General features: G+C 63.5%; 1 protein-coding gene across 1 annotated transcript in view; it reads right to left on the bottom strand.

The window, feature by feature from the left end:
- LOC137454614 (receptor-type tyrosine-protein phosphatase V-like) overlaps nucleotides 1-18,630 on the bottom strand; it is a 50,742-nt gene that overhangs the window by 20,998 nt on the left and 11,114 nt on the right. The window contains exons 4-19 of the mRNA XM_068164724.1: nucleotides 18,212-18,478; nucleotides 16,176-16,442; nucleotides 15,386-15,652; nucleotides 13,761-14,033; nucleotides 12,925-13,185; nucleotides 11,469-11,741; nucleotides 9,674-9,943; nucleotides 8,629-8,898; nucleotides 7,355-7,627; nucleotides 6,824-7,096; nucleotides 5,450-5,719; nucleotides 4,535-4,807; nucleotides 3,509-3,781; nucleotides 2,804-3,076; nucleotides 1,230-1,499; nucleotides 577-855 (exon numbers count right to left, since the gene is read on the bottom strand). Coding sequence (XP_068020825.1) covers nucleotides 577-855; nucleotides 1,230-1,499; nucleotides 2,804-3,076; nucleotides 3,509-3,781; nucleotides 4,535-4,807; nucleotides 5,450-5,719; nucleotides 6,824-7,096; nucleotides 7,355-7,627; nucleotides 8,629-8,898; nucleotides 9,674-9,943; nucleotides 11,469-11,741; nucleotides 12,925-13,185; nucleotides 13,761-14,033; nucleotides 15,386-15,652; nucleotides 16,176-16,442; nucleotides 18,212-18,478 — 4,332 coding nt within the window. The remainder of the gene's footprint in view (nucleotides 1-576; nucleotides 856-1,229; nucleotides 1,500-2,803; nucleotides 3,077-3,508; nucleotides 3,782-4,534; nucleotides 4,808-5,449; nucleotides 5,720-6,823; nucleotides 7,097-7,354; nucleotides 7,628-8,628; nucleotides 8,899-9,673; nucleotides 9,944-11,468; nucleotides 11,742-12,924; nucleotides 13,186-13,760; nucleotides 14,034-15,385; nucleotides 15,653-16,175; nucleotides 16,443-18,211; nucleotides 18,479-18,630) is intronic.

The raw sequence follows: 18,630 nt of genomic DNA, 5'->3' as shown, positions 1-18,630 counted from the left end.
TTCCTCACACTAACCATCCCCAGCTCCTTCACTTGCTCCTCATGAGATTTATTCTCCAGGCCCTTCCCTTCCTTGCCCTCCTCTGCTCTGGCTCCAGCACCTCCACCTCCCTCTTGTGTGGAGGTGCCCAGAGCTGGGCACAGCCCTCCAGGTGTGGCCTCAGCAGTGTCAAGCCCAGAGGGACAATCCCCTCCCTGCTCCTGCTGGGCACAGCATTGCTGATCCCAGCCAGGAGGCCTTTGGCTCTCTTGGCCACCTGGGCACTGCTGCCTCCTCTGCAGCTGCTTGTCCCTGAGCACCCCCAGGACCCTTTGTGCCAGACCCTTCCCAGCCACACTGCCCCAGGCCTGCAGTGTTGCTTGGGGTGGTTGTGGCCCAGGGGCAGGACCTGGCCCTTGGCCTTGTTGAATCTCATTGACATTGGCCATGGATCCAAACTGCCCAAGCCCCTGCAGAGCCTCCCTGCCCTGCTGCAGACCAGCACAGCCCCCCAGCTTGGTGCTGTCTGCCAGCCTCCTGCTGACCACTGTGTGTAGCAGCACCATGGGACGAGGCTGTGGGGTGGAGGGGACTCACCCTCCATGGTGGTGTTGCAGAGCAGAGTCACAGCCTGGCCCCTGAGGCTGTTCCTGCCCACGGTGCTCACGGCGATGCGGTAGGAGGTGTTGGGCCCCAGCCCCTCCAGCCTGGCCTCGCTCCCAGGGCTGCTGCTGAGGGACATGGGGGTGGGAGAGCCACCAGAGAGTCTCTCTGTCACCACCTCGTAGGCCTCCACGTCCCCAGCAGCGTTAGTCCAGTTCAGGTAAAGGCTCCTTGGCTCCGGTAGGCACCGCAGGTCCTGCACTGGCTCTGGCTCTGCGAAGGGCACAGGGCAGGCTCTGACCTCCCTGGGCTGGAGGAAGCCCAACCTCAGCCCAGAGCTGCTGTGGTGCTCTGCTGCCTGTCCCTAGGGCAATGGGAGAGGAGCAGAGATGGGAGCTGATCTGGGACAAGGCAACAGCTCAGGGCTGGGCAGGTGTCCAGGGGAGGTCTCTGCAGCGAGGCTGCTGAGCTCCTCAGGTGGCCACAGGGTGATGGCAATCTCTGGGATGGAGCTTTCCTCATCTCCCACCATGAGCACTGCCCATGCTGCTGATGACACCTAAGGGCTGACCCAGCCTGGAGCCCCAGCAGGCACTTCTCCCCCTCCCACCTGCTCTCCCTGCATCCCCATACCAGTGCATACCCACCCATGGGCACTGCCAAGGGCTTAGTGCTGCTCCAGTAGGGCCCAGCCACACAGTTCAAGGAGACAGAGTAGTTCCTGCCTGGGACCAGCCCCTGGAGGAGGTGCTGGACTTGCCCTCTGCCCAGGGCATGCCTCCAGGGCTGGGAGCTGTTCCTGGGGTCCCGCAGCCACAGCTGGCAGTCGTCCTGCTGCCCGGAGACACTGCCCCAGGAGACGAGCACCGTGCCCGGCCCCTCGGGCACTGCAGAGAGGTTGCTGGGGACTGAAGGAGCTGCAATGGAAAGCAGAGCAGGGGAGGGTGGCTGGCATGCACGTGTCCTGCTCCATCCAAGGAGACCCTGAATATCTCCAGGGATGGGCCCCAACCACCTCCCTGGGCAACCTGTGCCAGTGTTCCACTACCCTCATGGTGCAGAACTTGTTCCTCACATCCAAATCTGCTCTGCTCTAGTTTGAAGCCATTGTCTCTCATCCTGTCCCTGCAGGCCTTTGGGAACAGTCCCTCTGCAGTCTCCTTGTAGCTCCCTTCAGGTACTGGAAGGTTGCTATTAGCTCTCCCTGGAGCCTTCTCTTCTCCAGGCTGCACAGCCCCAGCTCCCTCAGCCTGTGCCCACAGCAGAGCTGCTCCAACCCCCTGAGCATTTTTGTGGCTCTCCTCTGGACCCTCTCCAGCAGCTCCAGGTCCTTCCTGTGGTGAGGGCTCCATAGTTGGCCACAGCCCTGCAGATGAGGTCTCCCCAGAGCAGAGGGGCAGGATCCCTCTCTCCTCTGGCCACACTGCTTTTGATGCAGCCCAGGCCACCCTTGGCCTCCTGGCTGCAAGCTCACACTGCCTGCTCCTGGCCAGCTTCTTCATCTGGCCACTGATAGCATTTCTGCAGCTCCTGGCTGTCACTACCAGAAGTGACCTTTAAAGGGCAGCTGGAGGACATGCAGAGTGAGGAGCATGAGGAACTGTGCTCTTCCTCTTGCTAATTAGCAAGTTTCATTAGAGACCTGCCTGGAGGGCTCTGCCCCTGACTGCCAGTACCCTGCCCGGGGCTGGCTGAGCGTGGGAGCAGGATGCTCTGGAGTGCCCAGGCACAGGGCAGGGGCTGTGGGACATGCACATGAAAGGGCTCATTGTGCTTGTCTGCAACTTCCACATTCCTAAACATCCCAGAAAAGCCCAGCCTCTGCTTATCCCCATGCCAGGGATTTTCTGAGTGCCTGCGAGAAAGGCAGTGGGGCTGGGGGGGGTCTGCCCCTTGGCTGGAGGTGTCCTCTGCCAGAGCAGCCCTGCTGCCATGAGGTCCCTTGCTGCTGCTCCTCACCTGGCCTGGAGCCAGCCCCTGTGAAGAGCAGGGCCACAAGCTGCAGGTGCCCCCTGGAACAGCAGCCACGGCTGCCAAGCTGCCCTGTGGGCAGCAGCAGTGCCCTGTTCTCCCCTCTACCAAGGCCTTGCACAGCCCAGGACCCCCTGGGTGGCACCCACAGCTTTCAGGCAGCAGTGCCAGCTACAGCTGCTGAGCCTCCCCAGCTGGGGAAAGCTGACCCTCAAGCATGATGCAAGGAGCTCCAGCTCTTGCCACTTACTTGTCCAGTCACTGATGTTCCCTGCAGAGGCTGCGTAGGGCCCTGCCATGGCCAGCACCTCCAGCAGGTATTTGTGCCCTGGAGCCAGGCCAGAGAAGGTGAACTTGCTGATGGCTTTCCCAACAGAGACGTTGGCTGCCAGCACACCTGAGCCCGAGTGGTACAGCAGGAGCTGGTAGCTGTCCTGCCCCTGGGGCTCAGCTCTCCAGGACACACTCAGCCTGTTGGGGTAGCCCTGGTTTGTCATGTGCACCTTGCGGGGTGCCAGGGGGTCTGCAAAGACAAGATGGGAGCTGTGCCAGGGTCTGAGGGCACTGCCTGGGTGCCATGCAGTGACATCAGAAGGGAGGCACCGCACGGGACAGGGCACTTGGCCTCGGCTGCATGGCAGCACCCAGCAGCTTCTCCAAGCTTCAGTGGTGCCTGCCTGAGCCAGGACAGCCCTGTCCCAGCTGGGGACAGCCAGAGGTGGGTGAGGAGGGAGCACCCAGCCAGGCAGAGCAGAGGGGAAGGAGAATCCTCTCCACTGCTGCCTCCTCTGTGCCTCTTCAGCTGGGCTGGTGGAGCTGACAGTGCTGCTGGGCACCGCCCTGGGACTCAGGCAGGGCTCACTGTCTGCCATGAAGGCCATCAGGGCAACGTCCTTTAGAAGGAGCTTTTGTGAGTGCCCAGCAAGGTGCCCACGCCCCGGAAGCAGACACTCACAGGTCCAGTTGCTGACGTTCCCTGCAGGAGCTGGGTAGGAGCCTGCCACGGACGCCACCTCCAGCAGGTATCTGCTCCCCGGGGCCAGTCCCGTGAAGGTGAAGCTGTGGATGTCTCTGCCCAGCGAGGTGACAGCTGCCAGGGTGCCCAGCGGGGCCTGGTACAGGGTGAGGGTGTAGCCGTCCCGGCCCCCGGGCGCGGCTGCCCAGGCGGCGCGCAGCCGGTCAGGGTGCCCCAGGCTCAGCAGGCGCACGGCGGCCGGGGGCAGGGGCCCTGGGGAGACACCAGGCCTGGCTTAGGGACTGGGTGCCAGGCAGAGGGAGACAGACAGAGGGGCCGTGGTGCAGCAGGATGAATGCTCCCTGCCTAGGGGAGGTCTATGGCTAGGGCTGGTAGACCACCTGTGGCACACTCCTCATCCTCCCTTTCCCTTCCTCATCCTCACCTGTGATGCTGCTCACCCTCCCTGGTCCCCCACGTGCCAGCCCTACCCTCGCCCTCATCCCCACAGCCCAGCTGCAGCACCTTGGCCACTGCCACTTGCAAATGTCCTCCAGTGCCCAGCTGGCACAGCTCCTCTGGCCAGCCCTGGAATCTCTCTGGGTAGGGAGAAGCGTTGGACTAGGCCCTGCCCAGGGCACAGCTGCCTCCCCCCTGCAGCTGGCCCCTGCACTGCTTCATTCAGTGACCCCTTATGGCAATATGGCTTCTACCTGCTGTTGAGACCCAGTGAAGGCACAGTGCTGCTGCACACAGGGAGGAGGAGGGGTGCCAGGGGGACCTTACCTTGTGGGCACAGCTGGGCAACCCCTGCCTGCCATCACCAAGCATTTGTGCAGGTCTGGAGCTGCACATCCCCATGAGGGTAACCGTGCCCTGCACTGACTGCCACAGGCTGCATGCATGCAGGAGTCTGCACCCCCCCAAAGGCACCAGGTCCCCTGTGAGCCCCACAGCTCTCCTCAGGACTGCCCAGGGGTGCAACATGTGCCAGCCCTTTGCAGGGGGCAGCCCTCTGCCACTCACGTGTCCAGCCGCTGGCGTTGGGCGCCGCTGCCCGGTACGGCCCAGCTGTGGCAGCGGCCTCCAGGGAGTACTTGCAGCCTGGGGTCAGGCCCAGGAAGGTGAAGTTGTGGCTGTCCCTCCCGAGAGAGGCTGTGGCTGCCACGGTGCCCAGCAGGGCCTGGTACAGGGTGAGGGTGTAGCCGTCCCGGCCCCCGGGCGCGGCTGCCCAGGCGGCGCTCAGCCGGTCAGGGTGCCCCAGGCTCAGCCAGCGCAGGCCGGCCGGGGGCAGGGGGCCTGGGGAGGAAGCAGAAGTCACTGCCAGGAGCCACATCTGGGCTGGGGCAAGGGCATGCTTCATGTATGTGCTGCAGGACAGGGGGCAGCCCTGCAGAGTGCCAAGGGCTGGCTTTGCCCCGGCTCTGTGGCAGCTGCCGGAGCCTGTGGACAGGCACAGGGGTGGCAGCGCCACTGGGGCACACACAGGAGGCACACACAGGGGTGGCAGCGCCACTGGGGCACACACAGGAGGCACACACAGGGGTGGCAGCGCCACTGGGGCACACACAGGAGGCACACACAGGGGTGGCAGCGCCACTGGGGCACACACAGGGGGCACACACGGGGTGGCAGCGCCACTGGGGCACACACAGGGGGCACACACAGGGGTAGCAGCACCACTGGGGCACACACAGGAGGCACACACAGAGGGCCCACACTGCACCCAGCAGGGCATCAGCACGAGGGCACCGGTGTGGGTGGGAGGGGAAGGCAGAGCCTGGCTGCTTCAGGCTGGCCTCTGGTTTGAACAGACAGGGGAGAGCTGGGCTGGGGCAGGGCTGGGGCAGGGCTGGGGCTGGGCTGGGGCTGGGCTGGGGCAGGGCTGGGGCAGGGCTGGGGCAGGACTGGGGCAGGACTGGGGCAGGGCACCATACTCACGTGTGCAGTGGGTGATGTTGGGGGTGGTGCTATGGAAAGGCCCAGCTGTGGCCCTCACTGCCACACTGTAGTAGGTGCCAGGGCTCAGGTTCCTGAAGATGTGACTCCTGGCACCTGCCCCCAGCAGCGTGTGCCCAGCCTGGCTGCTGGAGGCTGTCTCATAGACATCCACCACGTAGCCTTCCCCTCCTCGCCCCACTGCTGCCCAGGACACCTGCAGCGTGGTGGCAGAGGGGCTGCTCAGGGTGAGGTTGGCAGGGGCCAAAGGATCTGTAAAGCAACAGGGAGGCAGTCAGCCCCCAGGTGCCACTGCTGATCACTCAGTGCTAGGAGGTGGCTGCTTTGCCCAGCAGCTCCTCATGCTGGGCTCTAGCCCCCAGCTCCCCCTTGCATGGTGGCCAAGCTGGGCATCAGACTTCCCCAGAGAGCAGCATGGGGACAGGTGGGCAGAGAGCAACACAATGTCCAGAGCCTGCAGCTGGACACGCCAGGGGAGGCACCCAGAGCCTTTGGGGTGGGTAGAGAGGATTGGTTCTGGGTCAGGGAAGGAGTGAGGACAGTGAGCAGAAGGCTGTGACAGCTCTGTAGCAGGAGAGGCAGAGTGGGCTGGGGAAGGGGGCAGAGGGTGCCCTGCAAGGCTCAGAGGGAGAGTCTGGGGCAAAGTGGGGTGCTGTGCCCAACCCAGCCCACCAGACCTGGGGGTGCTGCTCAACAGCTGGCTGAACACGAGCCAGCCTGTGCCCAGGGGGGCCAAGAATGCCACCAGCATTCTGGCCTGGAGCAGCAGCGGTGTGGGCAGCAGGAGCAGGGCAGGGATTGTGCTCCTGTGCTGGGCACTGCTGAGGCCACAGCTCAAGCACTGGGTTCAGTTCTGGGTCTCTCACTCCAAGGACACTGAGGGCTGGAGCAGGGCCAGGGAAGGGCAACAAAGCTGGGGAAGGGTCTGGAGAAGAGGGCTGGAGAGGAGCAGCTGAGGGAGCTGGGGGGGTTGAGCCTGGAGCAGAGGAGGCTGAGGGAGACCTCATTGCTCTCTGCAGCTCTCTGAGAGGAGGCTGCAGCCAGGGGGGGTTGGGCTCTGCTCCCCAGGCTCAGGGGACAGAAGGAGAGGAACTGGCCTGAAATTGTGCCAGGGGAGGCTGAGGTTGGAGAGGAGGCCAAATGGCTTTGCTGGAGGAGTGGTCAGGGCCTGGCAGAGGCTGCCCAGGGAGGTGGTGGAGTCCCCATGGCTGGAGGGGTTGCAGCAAGGGGTGGCCATGGGGCCAGGGTTTGGTGGCCATGGGGCCAGGGTTTGGTGGCCATGGGGGGGTTGGGGTTGGCCTGGGGGATCTCAGAGGGCTTTCCCAACCCAAGCACTTCCATGACTCTGTGACTCACATGTCCATTGGGTGATGTTGCTGGAGGAGGCTTCCAAGGAGCCTCTGACGGCAGTGACCTGCACAGCAAACCTGCTGCCTGCCTCCAGGTGAGCCCAGGTGAGGTTCTGGGCATCTGGACTCAAGGTCTGGAGCCCAACCCTGCTGTGGGCACTGAGGCTGTACAGAGTGACTCGGTAGTGGTCCCTCCTGCCAGGGGGTTTGCTCCAGCACAGGTACAGCTCTGAGGAGCTGCCTGGGTTGGTGAAGCTGAGGTTGGTTGGTGCAGCAGGAGCTATGAGAAAAGAGACGTGAGTCAGGGAGGAGAAGATCCAGTTCTGAGCACACAGCCACCTCCAGGGGGAGTCTCACTTGCCCCAGCAGCACCCAGGTCAGCCAGCAGCACAGGGTGCCCACAGGGCACAAGGCTGTAAGAGGCAGGAGAGGGCTGCAGGCAGCACGACTGCAGGGTGCCCTCCTCTCCCTGGGTGCTAACATGCTGGAGCTCCTCACAGTGCTCCCACACAACTCACCCCCGTGGATGGATGCTCACCTGTGCAGGAGGTGATGTTCTTTGGGAGGGACTGGTAGGGTCCAGCAGCTGCCCAGATCCCCAGCAGGTAGCAAGTTCCTGGTTCCAGTTGTGTCAGGGTGAGGTTGGTGCTGTCCTTCCCCACCTCCAGGCTCCTTGCTGGTGCAGCAGAGCCTTCCTCCTGCACGCTGAGCAGGTATCTGTCCCTCTGCCCGCGAGGGGTCTCCCAGTGCACAGCCAGAGCCCAGGCAGTGCTCAGAGGGTGTGCAGAGAGGGAAAGAGGAGGCAGCGGCACTGCGGGAGAGAACCAGCGGCAGAGGGGACAAAGCTGAGGAGCTCAGGGCTGCCTCTGGTGTGGGAATGAAGCCGAGAGCTGCAGGACTGTGAGAACCTCCCTGCTGCCTAAAGACTGAAGACATCTGCTCCCTGTGGCCCTGCTGATCACTGCCTCTTCACCACGGGCTGAGCCCCCTTGCTCTAGGTGTCACACAGAGTGCCAGGGGCTGGAAGGGACCTCTGGAGAGCATCCAGTCCAACCCCCTGGCAGAGCAGGGGCACCCAGGGCAGGGCACGGGAACACATCCAGGTGGGGTTGGATACCTCCACACCCCCCCTGGGCAGCCTGATCCAGGCTCTGGCACCCTCACAGTGAGAACTTCCTCTGCCTCAGCTTCCACCACTGCCCCTGGTGCTGGCATTGGGCATGCCCCAGCAGAGCCTGGCTCCAGCCTCTGGGCATCACCCTGCACAGCTTTAGCAACAGCATTGAGGTCACCCTCAGGCTCCTCTCCAAGCTCCAGAGCCCTCAGCTGCCTCAGGCTCTCCTCACAGGAGATGTTCCACTGCCTGCAGCAGCTCTGTGGCTCTGGGCTGGACTCTCTCAAGCAGTTCCCTGAGGGGCCCAGAACTGGACACAAGACTCCAGCTGTGGCCTCAGCAGGGCAGAGCAGAGGGGCAGCAGAACCTCTCTGACCTACTCACCACAGCCCTTCAAATGCACCCCAGGATGCCCTTGGCCTCTTGGCCACCAGGGCACATTGCTGGCTCAGGGGCATCCTTCTGGCCACCAGCACCCCCAGGTCCCTTCCCTCCCCACTGTCCCAGCTGAGCTGCTAGGCTCAGCATGGCTGAGAGCCCCCCGAGAGCCTCAGCACCTCGGGTAGGAGTGGTGGGGACATGGTCTCAGAGCTCTCCTGCAGAGCAGTCCTGGCACCCCCTTGGCTGCCAGCCCCTGCCCCGGTGAGGGCCAGGCTGGGGGCGGGGGCTGGGGGCGGGGGCTGGGGCTGGGTCCCTACCGGTGTAGCCGACGGCAGTCTGGGAGGAGGTGCGGTGGGGCCCGGCCTGGGAAACGATCTGCAGGCGGTAGCGGGAGCCGGGCACCAGCCCCCCCAGCGCCAGCTGGGAGACGCCGCGGGGCACAGACAGGTTCCTGACCACCTCCAGGGACTCGGCCGCCGAGAGCTGTACCAAGTGGTCTCTGCCACCCCCTGACTCCACCCAGCTCACAAGCAGCTCCTGGGGGCTGCGGCCAGGCTGCAGAGTCACGTTGGCCAGGGAGAGCGGATCTAGGGGCAAGAGAGGGAGAGCCATGAGGTGGTGGAGGAGAGCAGCTGGAGGAGCCAAGACACAGCCTGCACCGCTGCACAGGGCTGGCTGCCAGCGCTGCTGCCATGCTGGGGGACGAGCAAGCTGCTGCACACCACAGGGCACGGATGTCAGGGGCTGGAAGGGACCTCTGGAGAGCATCCAGTCCAAGCCCCTGCCAGAGCAGGGCCACAGAATCCAGCACAGGGCACACACAACACATCCAGACAGGGCTGGAAAGGCTCCAGAGAAGAAGACTCCACAACCTCTCTGGGCAGCCTGCTCCAGGGCTCTGTGTCCCTCACAGTGCAGAAGTTCCTCCTCATGGTGAGGTGGAACCTCCTGTGCTGCAGTTTCCATCCCTTGCCCCTTGTCCTATTACATGTCCCCAGGGCACTGCTGGTGGCACTGAGAAGAGAGCACTCAGCTGCCCACTGGGCTTGCTGCTCCATGGGGACAGAGCAGCAAACCCATATGGGTCTCTGTGATTCCTCTTGCATCCCTCTCCCACCAGTCCCATGCTGACCCTGAGGTCACAGGTGGTCTATAGAGGCAGAAGGTTCAGCTTGGCTGGGGAAGGGCTGAGCTGGCTGGGCCCAGAAGCCAACACACGGCACCTAAGTGGTGGCACGAGTCCCCATCCCCGAGGCAGGGGGCACACAGGTCTCATCAGAGCCCCTTTGCCACCCAGACACATGCCTGTCCCTGCTGCTCTTGTGGGCAGTGCCAGGATGCCCTGTCCCTGCTCTCACTCACAAGTCCACTCCGTGGCAAGGTGTGACGAGGATCGGTAGGGGCCAGCGAGGGCAGCGACCTTCAGGAAGTACTGAACGCCAGGGGACAGGCCCAGGAAGGTGTAGTTGTGAGTGCCTGGCCCCACTGAGATGTTCCTCTGTGCTGCATGGCTCCTGCTGTAGAGCTGGAGCTGGAACTGCTCCACATCCCCAGCAGCCTTGTCCCAGAAGGCAGCGAGACCCAGCGGGCGGCGAGTGTTGGTCAGGGTCACACCAGCTGGAGCCAGGGGGTCTGAGAGGGAAGAGACATCCAGGGGGTGAGAGGCAGTGGTGGAGCTGCTGTGGTGTGGAGTGGAGGCCGGCAGGTGCTCGTGCTGAGCACCCTCCACTGCATGTCCCTGGTGGGCACAGGTCAGGAACCAGCCCTGGCATATCAAACCCCAGGGCAGAGGAGCTTCTGCTGCGTGCCAGACATGGCAGTGGCTGCCCACCTGTGCTGCCCACCTGTGCTGCTGGCTGCCCACCTGTGCTGCCCACCTGTGCTGCCCACCTGTGCTGCTGGCTGCCCACCTGTGCTGCCCACCTGGGCTGTCCACCTGGGCTGCTGGCTGCCCACCTGTGCTGCCCATCTGTGCTGCTGGCTGCCCACCTGTGCTGCCCACCTGTGCTGCCCACCTGTGCTGCTGGCTGCCCACCTGTGCTGCCCACCTGTGCTGCCCACTTGTGCTGCTGGCTGCCCACCTGTGCTGCCCACCTGTGCTGCTGGCTACCCACCTGTGCTGCCCACCTGTGCTGCCCACCTGTGCTGCTGGCTGCCCACCTGTGCTGCCCACCTGGGCTGCCCACTTGTGCTGCTGGCTGCCCACCTGTGCTGCCCACCTGTGCTGCCCACCTGTGCTGCCCACCTGTGCTGCTGGCTGCCCACCTGTGCTGCCCACCTGTGCTGCCCACCTGTGCTGCTGGCTGCCCACCTGTGCTGCCCACCTGTGCTGCCCAGTTGTGCTGCTGGCTGCCCACCTGTGCTGCCCAGTTGTGCTGCTGGCTGCCCACCTGTGCTGCCCACCTGTGCTGCCCACCTGTGCTGCTGGCTGCCCACCTGTGCTGCCCACCTGTGCTGCCCACTTGTGCTGCTGGCTGCCCACCTGTGCTGCCCACCTGTGCTGCTGGCTGCCCACCTGTGCTGCCCACCTGTGCTGCCCACCTGTGCTGCTGGCTGCCCACCTGTGCTGCCCATCTGTGCTGCTGGCTGCCCACCTGTGCTGCCCATCTGTGCTGCTGGCTGCCCACCTGGGCTGCCCACCTGGGCTGCTGCCTGCCCATCTATGCTGCTGGCTGCCCACCTGTGCTGCCCACCTGTGCTGCTGGCTGCCCACCTGGGCTGCCCACCTGTGCTGCTGGCTGCCCACCTGGGCTGCGGGCTGCCCACCTGTGCTGCCCACCTGTGCTGCTGGCTGCCCACCTGGGCTGCTGGCTGCCCACCTGTGCTGCCCACCTGTGCTGCTGGCTGCCCACCTGTGCTGCTGGCTGCCCACCTGTGCTGCCCACCTGTGCTGCTGGCTGCCCACCTGGGCTGCTGGCTGCTCACCTGTGCACATTTTCTGTCTACAGGAGGAGTTTCTCCTGCACTGCTTCCAGCCTGGCTGGATGTGGCTCTGGTTGTCCTTGCACTGCTTACCTGTCTGTGCAGCCCTGCCCCTGCTTCCCCCACATCCCACACCAGTCCACAGCCTGCCTTGCTCCCATGCCAGCAGCTTTCTGCTGCTCCTGGCACCGTGCAGGCAGCTCTCTGAGCAGGGATGGCCAGGGGGCACACTCACAGGTCCAGTCTGTGGCTGCTCTCACAGGGGATCTGTAGGGCCCAGCCACGGCAGCCATCTCCAGCCTGTACTGCCTCCCGGGGACCAGGTCCTGGAAGGTGACATTTGTCCAGCTGCTCCCCACAGTCATGTTCCTGACCTGCTTCTGGGACTTGGTTTCCCAGAGGGTGGCTGTGTAGCTGTTGCTGCCAGCAGGAGCTGCTCTCCAGGAGGCTTGCAGAGAGCTGCTCTGGCCCTGATTGCTCAGGGTCAGCTGCTCCAGGGGCAGAGGATCTGGGAAAAGAAAGTTCTAGAGTCAGAGCTGGCCTGGGCTGGGCTCACCTGGCAGAAGGGCAACCCAGACCTGCTGGGGCTGGAGACTGCCTACATCCACAGAATCACTGAATGCCTGGGCTGGAAGGGACCTCCAAAGCTCATCCAGTCCCACCCCCTGCACTCAGCAGGGACATCCTCCACTGGATCAGGTTGCCCAGAGCCCTCTCCAGCCTCATCTTGAGCATCTCCAGGCATGGAGCATCAACCCCCTCCCTGGGCAATTTGCTGCAGTGTTCCAGCAGCCTCCTGCTGCAGAACTTGTTCCTCACATCCAACCTACATCTGCTCTGCCATAGTTTGAAGCCATTTCCCCTGGTCCTACCACTACATTCAGGTGCTTTGGCCACCATCCCCCCTGCTGACACCCACCCAAACAGCAGTGTGACAGGGACCAGGCCAGCACAGCCTGGTCCTGGAGAAGGTGGTGGGTGAGAAGGTCTGGACTAGGGTGGTGGGGAGTGGTTCCAGGCAGATGCAGCCTGAGCAGTGCCACAGGGAGGTGGCCTAAGGGAGAAGAATCAAAGAATAATTTAGGCTGGAAAAGACCTTTAGGATCATTGAGTCCAGCCATGAACTGCCAAATCTGATGCTAAACCAGGTCCCTCAGCACCACATCCACACATCCTTTAAACACCCCCAGAGGTGGGCACTTCACCACCTTCCTGGGCAGCCTGTTCCAGGCCTTGATAACCCTAACAGGGAAGACATTTTCCCAGTATCCAACCTAAACCTCCCCTGAGCACAATCTGAGGCCATTTCCTCTCATGCCATCACTTGCTGCTTGGCAGAAGAGCCCAACCCCCACCTGGCTCCAACCTCCTTTCAGGGAGCTGCAGAGAGCCATGAGGTCTCCCTCAGCCTCCTCTTCTCCAGGCTGAAAACCCCCAGCTCCCTCAGCTGCTCCTCCAGAGATTTGTTCCCTAGCCCCTCACAAGCAGGGCACTGGGCTCTGCTCACCCTTGTGCTGGGTGGTTGGGGTTCAGAGCAGGGTCAGAGGCACCCAGCAACACCTCTGCTCTCCTCCTGAGCTCTCTCACTGCAGGATGCTGCAGATGACCCAGGCCATCCCATGCCCTGAGGGGAGGAAGGGCAAGAAGCAGCGAGGAGCCCGGGGCTGGCTGTGGGCAGGCTTGGCACTCACATGTCCAGTTGGTGATGCGCTGGGGGGCAGATGTGTGGGGGCCAGCCAGGGTGCTGACCTCAAAGGCATAGAGGGTGCCAGGGTGGAGGCCTTCGAATGTGAAGTTGGTGAAGCCTCTGAGCAGCAAACTCTTCTTCACAGGGTGCCCCACGGGGCTGAGCTCCAGCAGGTAGCCCTCTCCCAGCGCCTCCTCCCAGCTGGCCAGCAGGCTGGAGGGGCTGCCCTGGCTGGACAGGCTCACAGCAGATGGTGCTAGTGGCTCTGCAGAGGACAAGGACAGGATCATGAAGGTCACTGCACTGGGGCAGTGCATCTGGCTCCCAGATCGCCCCCCTGACATCCTGCAGTGCTTCCCCCACCAAACACGGGCAGCCAGGTCTGCAGGGAGAGCCTTTCACTGCTTTGTGCCACAGAGGCAGGGGCAGTCCCTCCCAACACAGCTTCAGGCTCCCAGGGTGGCAGCTCTGGGACAGTACCAAGCATGGCTCCATGAGCCAGCCGGGAGGGACTGGGCACAGGGAGATGCTGCTCTCGGGGCACTGGTGGTGTTTCACTACCCATCAAACCAGAGGGGAGGGGAAGCTGCCCTGAAGCCCACCAAACCCCGAGTCCAAGGGACACCAAGCAGGATGCAGGCTTGCTTCATGCCCGGTGCTACCTCACACAAGACTGCCAAGGACCTCTGAGTCCACGCTCAGGAGCTGTGGAGCAGCAGATTTTGCCCTTCTGCCTCACAGCCTGCTCCTGAGACCAGGTGCCAGCACAGAGCCCCATCCCTGCCCTGCCCCCAGGCAGCAGAGGCAGCCCCGGAGGGACCCCTTGGGGTCTCTGCTTACGTGTCCAGGCTGCGGGGCCGAGGGCCGAGGCGCGGTGGGGCCCTGCCAGCGCTGTCACCCGCACCCGGTACTGCCTGCCGGGGCGCAGCCCGTGGAAGGTGACGTGGCTGCTGTCCCCACCCACAGAGATGTTCCTTGCGGGGGCACCGTCCTCCCCCTCCTGCAGGGTCACCAGGTACAAGTCCCTCTCTCCGGCTGGGCTGCTCCAGCGAGCCTGCAAGGAGCTCTCATCCTCTGTGCTGCTGAGGGTCACGTTGGCAGGGCTCAGGGGGTCTGGAAGGGAAGGGCATTGTGTGTGTCAGGACCCAGTCTGGACCCCGGGCAGACCTGAGCCTCCTTATCTGCCGAGCTGCATCCAGCTTCAGACACCCTCCTGGAGCGTGGAGCCTCCACTCCTGGCCTGGCAGAGCCCAGAGAGAGCTGGCAGCCCTGCTGGGAACTTTCTGAAGGTGCCACTCCTCTTCCTGTCAGGAGCTTGTGATACTCCTGGGAACTGGCCAGGACCAGACCCCTGGCTGGACACCCCTGGCTTGTGTGCCAGGGCCTCCTGCTCAGCTGGGTCAGAGCTGCAGAGGGAGGGAGCAGCCTCACTCCACAGCTGACAGCTCAGCTGGGGCTGTGGAGTGCTTCCAGGCTCCCGGCTGCAGAGTCAGCAATGAGCAGGCTCCAGCTTTCTGGCCTGGCAAGAGGAGCAGGAAGGAGCTGGAGTCTTGTCACCTGGTGGCAGCCAGCTCCTGCCAGCATCTGCCTGACCACTGCCTCTGCCCAGGGCCAGGAGGAGTCACTGCCCACAGCAGGTCTGAGTCTGCAGCTTGGCAACTCCACATCCTGTTGTTGCTCACTGAGAAGGACAATGCTTGCTGGGCACTCCAGCTGGGTTTGGGTCTACCCAAGAGGCCAGACCTGCCCTCTCCATTCCTCTCCTGGTTTTCCTGGGACCATCCAAGAGTCTGGGACCAGAACTGGGGGCATGTGCTGTGGATGTGGCATTTGCAGCAAGCCAGGACCATGGTGGTGGAAGCCACTCTCAGGGCCTTTGCCAGCCTGAGGCCAGAAGGGGAAGCTGCCTTGATTGGTGCTGCCCTCAATTTCTTGGTCTGCCGGAGGCTGGCTCCCTTGGCTGTCTGCACAGCACCTCACACCTTAGGGCCATCCACCAGGGTGAGGCTGTCAGGGGCTAGCAAAGTGTACCCTTGACAGCAACCAGAGTGCACTTCCTTCCAGAGATCCCCAGTTCAAACCAGACAAACTGTTGTTCCCTTGCCTCCTGCTTTCTCTGCTGCCCTTGGACACCCCTGAGGCCTGTGAGAGCCAACCACAGCTGCACTGAACACCAGGGGGATCTGCTGCCCTTCCATCCTCCTCCTCAGGGAAAGGCCACAGGCTGAAGGTGGAGCAGTCCACAGAGAAGCAGGATGGCACTGGATGGAAATTCACCTGCCCAGGGGACTCCGTGGCCTCAGCATCTTGGTGCCACAGAGGCAGGACCCAAAGAGGCTTTGGGCCAGGTCCAAGCAGAAGAGTTGGCCTCTGCACCCAGGGCTCTGGCAAGGAACCTTTGGATTCAGAGGCTGGACCAGAGGCAGGGAGAGAGTCAGAGGCACCGAGGGGATGTTCATACTCACACGTCCAGGCAGTGGCATTGGGCCCTGCCACAGTGTAGGGCCCAGCCGTGGCATTCAGCCCCAGCCAGTACTGGGTGCCAGGGTGGAGATGCTGGAAGGTGTAGCTGGTGAGGCCTCTCCTGGCTGACAGGGTCGTGGTCACTGTCTGGGTGAGGAGGTTGTGGAGTGCGAGGTGGAGCCAGGCAGCCCCTTCAGCACCCATCCAGGAGGCAACCAGGCTGGTGCTGGAGCCTGGGCTGAGCCTCAGCTGGGTGGGGACAGAGGGAACTGAGGAGAAAAGCAGGAGGCAGTGAGGCTCAGCACTGGGCTGGGGTTCCCTGACCCTCCTTTCTCCCCAGGGTCTCCTATGCCCACAGCTGCTCTCCCTGCTGCCAGGGGGCTGCCGAGGGATGTCTCTCCCATGTCCCTTCCTAGGGGATCTGAGGAGGTCCTGAGGTCCCTCCAGAGTGTCACCCTCTTCCAGTTTGCAGGGCACAGAAGGTGGCAGCCTGAGTAATGCAACGTCTCTGAATCTCCCCCCCCCAGGATCTTTTGCCAGCATCCTCAGACTGCCTGCTCCTGCGGGGACGTGGAGCGCACAGACCCAAGCTGGGTGCTCCAAAGCAGGGCTGAAGTGTGAGGCTCTCCCCTCAGCCTGGCACCCTGGGCTCACAGCTGCTCCCCACCCTGCACAAATCCCCATGCCAAGCCCCCCCACCCCAGGGGCTCCGCAGCCAGCCCCCGTGCTGCACCCTCCCTCCCCAGCCCTGCCCCCCGCCCGCTGTGGGCAGGCACAGCCCTCCCTGCCTACCTGTCCACTGGTGGGCACTGGTGCTGGCGCGGGCGGACCCTGCCAGGGTGCTGAGCCGCAGGGCGTACTCGCTGCCCGGCAGCAGTCCGCGGAAGAGGCAGGTGGAGGCGTCGGGCGGCAGGGACACGTCGCTGACCAGCGCCTGGGAGTCGCTGTGGTAGAGGCGCAGGTGGTAGCCGTCCCGGTGCCCCGCGGCGGGCAGCCAGGAGGCGCCCAGCGAGGCAGGGCTGCCGCTGCTCAGGCGCAGGCTGCGCACGGGGGAAGGACCTGCGGCGGGCACGGCGGCGTTGGCTGCCTGCACGGCAAGGCCTGGCCTGCCAGGCTGCTCGGGGCTGGCGAGACAGAGCCTTCCCTGCTGAGGACCCACCAGCAGGCTCCACGAGATCCGACCCCCCCCGAGCACAGCCCCTTCACTGCCCTCCAGCACACCCCCATTGCCCCAGCCCCATCTCCTCCCTGCCAGCCTGTCCCGCGGGGTGTGTGGGCTGAGCCGTCCCCTTGGAGCAGTCTCAGCAGTCCCTCTGAGTGAGAGCACTCCAGGTGTGCACTGAGAAAGGAGAAGCCCTCAGTGCTTGGCTGTGAGCTCATCTGCTGCCAGGTCCTCTATCCCTGCTGACCCTGTGGGTCCTGCCACCCCCGTGAGCAGCAGCCCTTGCTCCCTGCTGCCACTGCTGCCGGCTGACACCAGCCCTTCTCCTGCCCAGCCCCAGCCCTCCAGCCCTACTCTGCGCTGCTAAGTTCCCTTCTCCTGTGCTGTTTGATTCAAGGATCTTTTGGAGAGATGCAGACCAGGGCTGCCATTCCTCCTGAGGTGGGGGCTCACCAGCCCTGCCCCCTTCCCCCAGTCCTTGGCAGCAGCCAGGGAGCGCACAGAGCAAGGTGAGACAGAGATGTGCCAAAACCGTGGAGCAGAGGCTGCTTCCTCACAGCTCCTTCTAGACCTGCAGGCATGGAGGTCTCTGCAGTCCTCCCCACAGGCTGGGCCTGCTTTGGCCTCTTTATCAAAGAAACACTCAGGTTGGAAAAGACCTCAGGATCACCAAGTCCAACCACTGACCCTGCTCTACAAGGGTCACCCCTAAACTATGCCCCCAAGCACCACATCCAAAGGACCCTCAAACACCTCCAGGCTTGGGGACTCCACCTCCCTGGGCAGCCTGTGCCAGTGTCTGAGCACTCTTGATGTCCAGCCTGACCCTGCCCTGCTGCAGCTTGAGGCCATTGCCTCTTCTTCTGTCACTAATGACCTGTGAGAAGAGACCAGCACCAACCTCTCCCTCCACAGCCTCCTTCCAGGCAGCTGCAGAGAGCAGTGAGGTCTCCCCTCAGCCTCCTCTTCCTCACACTAACCATCCCCAGCTCCTTCACTTGCTCCTCACAAGATTTATTCTCCAGGCCCTTCTCTTCCTTGCCCTCCTCTGGCCTGGCTCCAGCACCTCCACCTCCCTCTTTGTGTGGAGGTGCCCAGAGCTGGGCACAGCCCTCCAGGTGTGGCCTCAGCAGTGCCAAGCCCAGAGGGACAATCCCCTCCCTGCTCCTGCTGGGCACAGCATTGCTGATCCCAGCCAGGAGGCCTTCGGCTCTCTTGGCCACCTGGGCACTGCTGCCTCCTCTGCAGCTGCTTGTCCCTGAGCACCCCCAGGACCCTTTGTGCCAGACCCTTCCCAGCCACACTGCCCCAGGCCTGCAGTGTTGCTTGGGGTGGTTGTGGCCCAGGGGCAGGACCTGGCCCTTGGCCTTGCTGAAGCTCATTGACATTGGCCATGGATCCAATCTGCCCAAGCCCCTGCAGAGCCTCCCTGCCCTGCTGCAGAAGACAGAGCATGCACCCTGCCCATGCAAGGTGCAGGGAGAGGACCCTCCCTCCACACAGATGAGGGAATGACTCCTGGGGCTCTGAGGACCAAAGAAGGACTCTAACCCTTTAAGGAGTGAGGAGAGCTCCCCAGAAACTCCATGCAGATCTGTGCTCCACACCCTGCAGAGCAGTGTGACAGTCCCTGGTAGGAGCACTGAGACCCTGGGGCACTCCTTACTTGTCTGTGCAGTCAGAGTCTGGCTGGTGGTCTCCATGCAGGCAAGTGTGGCCTTCACCTCAATCCTGTAGTGCGTGCCAGGGGTCAGCCCCCGGAACCAGAAGCTGGTGGCGTTGGGTCCAGCAGATCCATTCTGCAGCGGAGTGCCAGCCCCCAGCGAGAAGAGGGCAAGCAGGTAGCCCTCAGCCTCCCCCTGGGGCTCATCCCAGGACACCAGCAGGGAGTCTGAGTGGCCTTGGTCACTCACACTGAGGTTCAGGAGGGCTCCTGCAGAGGCAAAGCCATAACCCTCAGCAGGGAGTTGGTGCTGATACGTGTCCAGCCTGCAGGGCCAGGCTCCCCAGCCCACCCACCCTCGCTGCACACCTTGGCAGAGGCCTTCATCACGGGCACTGCCCTGCTTTAGTCAGGCCTCCCTA

The sequence above is a fragment of the Melanerpes formicivorus genome, unplaced genomic scaffold, assembly GCF_026170545.1.
Source record: "Melanerpes formicivorus ecotype bairdi unplaced genomic scaffold, bMelFor1.0.p_v2 SCAF_82, whole genome shotgun sequence".
Lineage (NCBI taxonomy): Eukaryota > Metazoa > Chordata > Aves > Piciformes > Picidae > Melanerpes > Melanerpes formicivorus.
The sequence above is the reverse complement of the archived record's forward strand: the minus strand, read 5'-3'. Positions and strand labels throughout refer to the sequence as shown.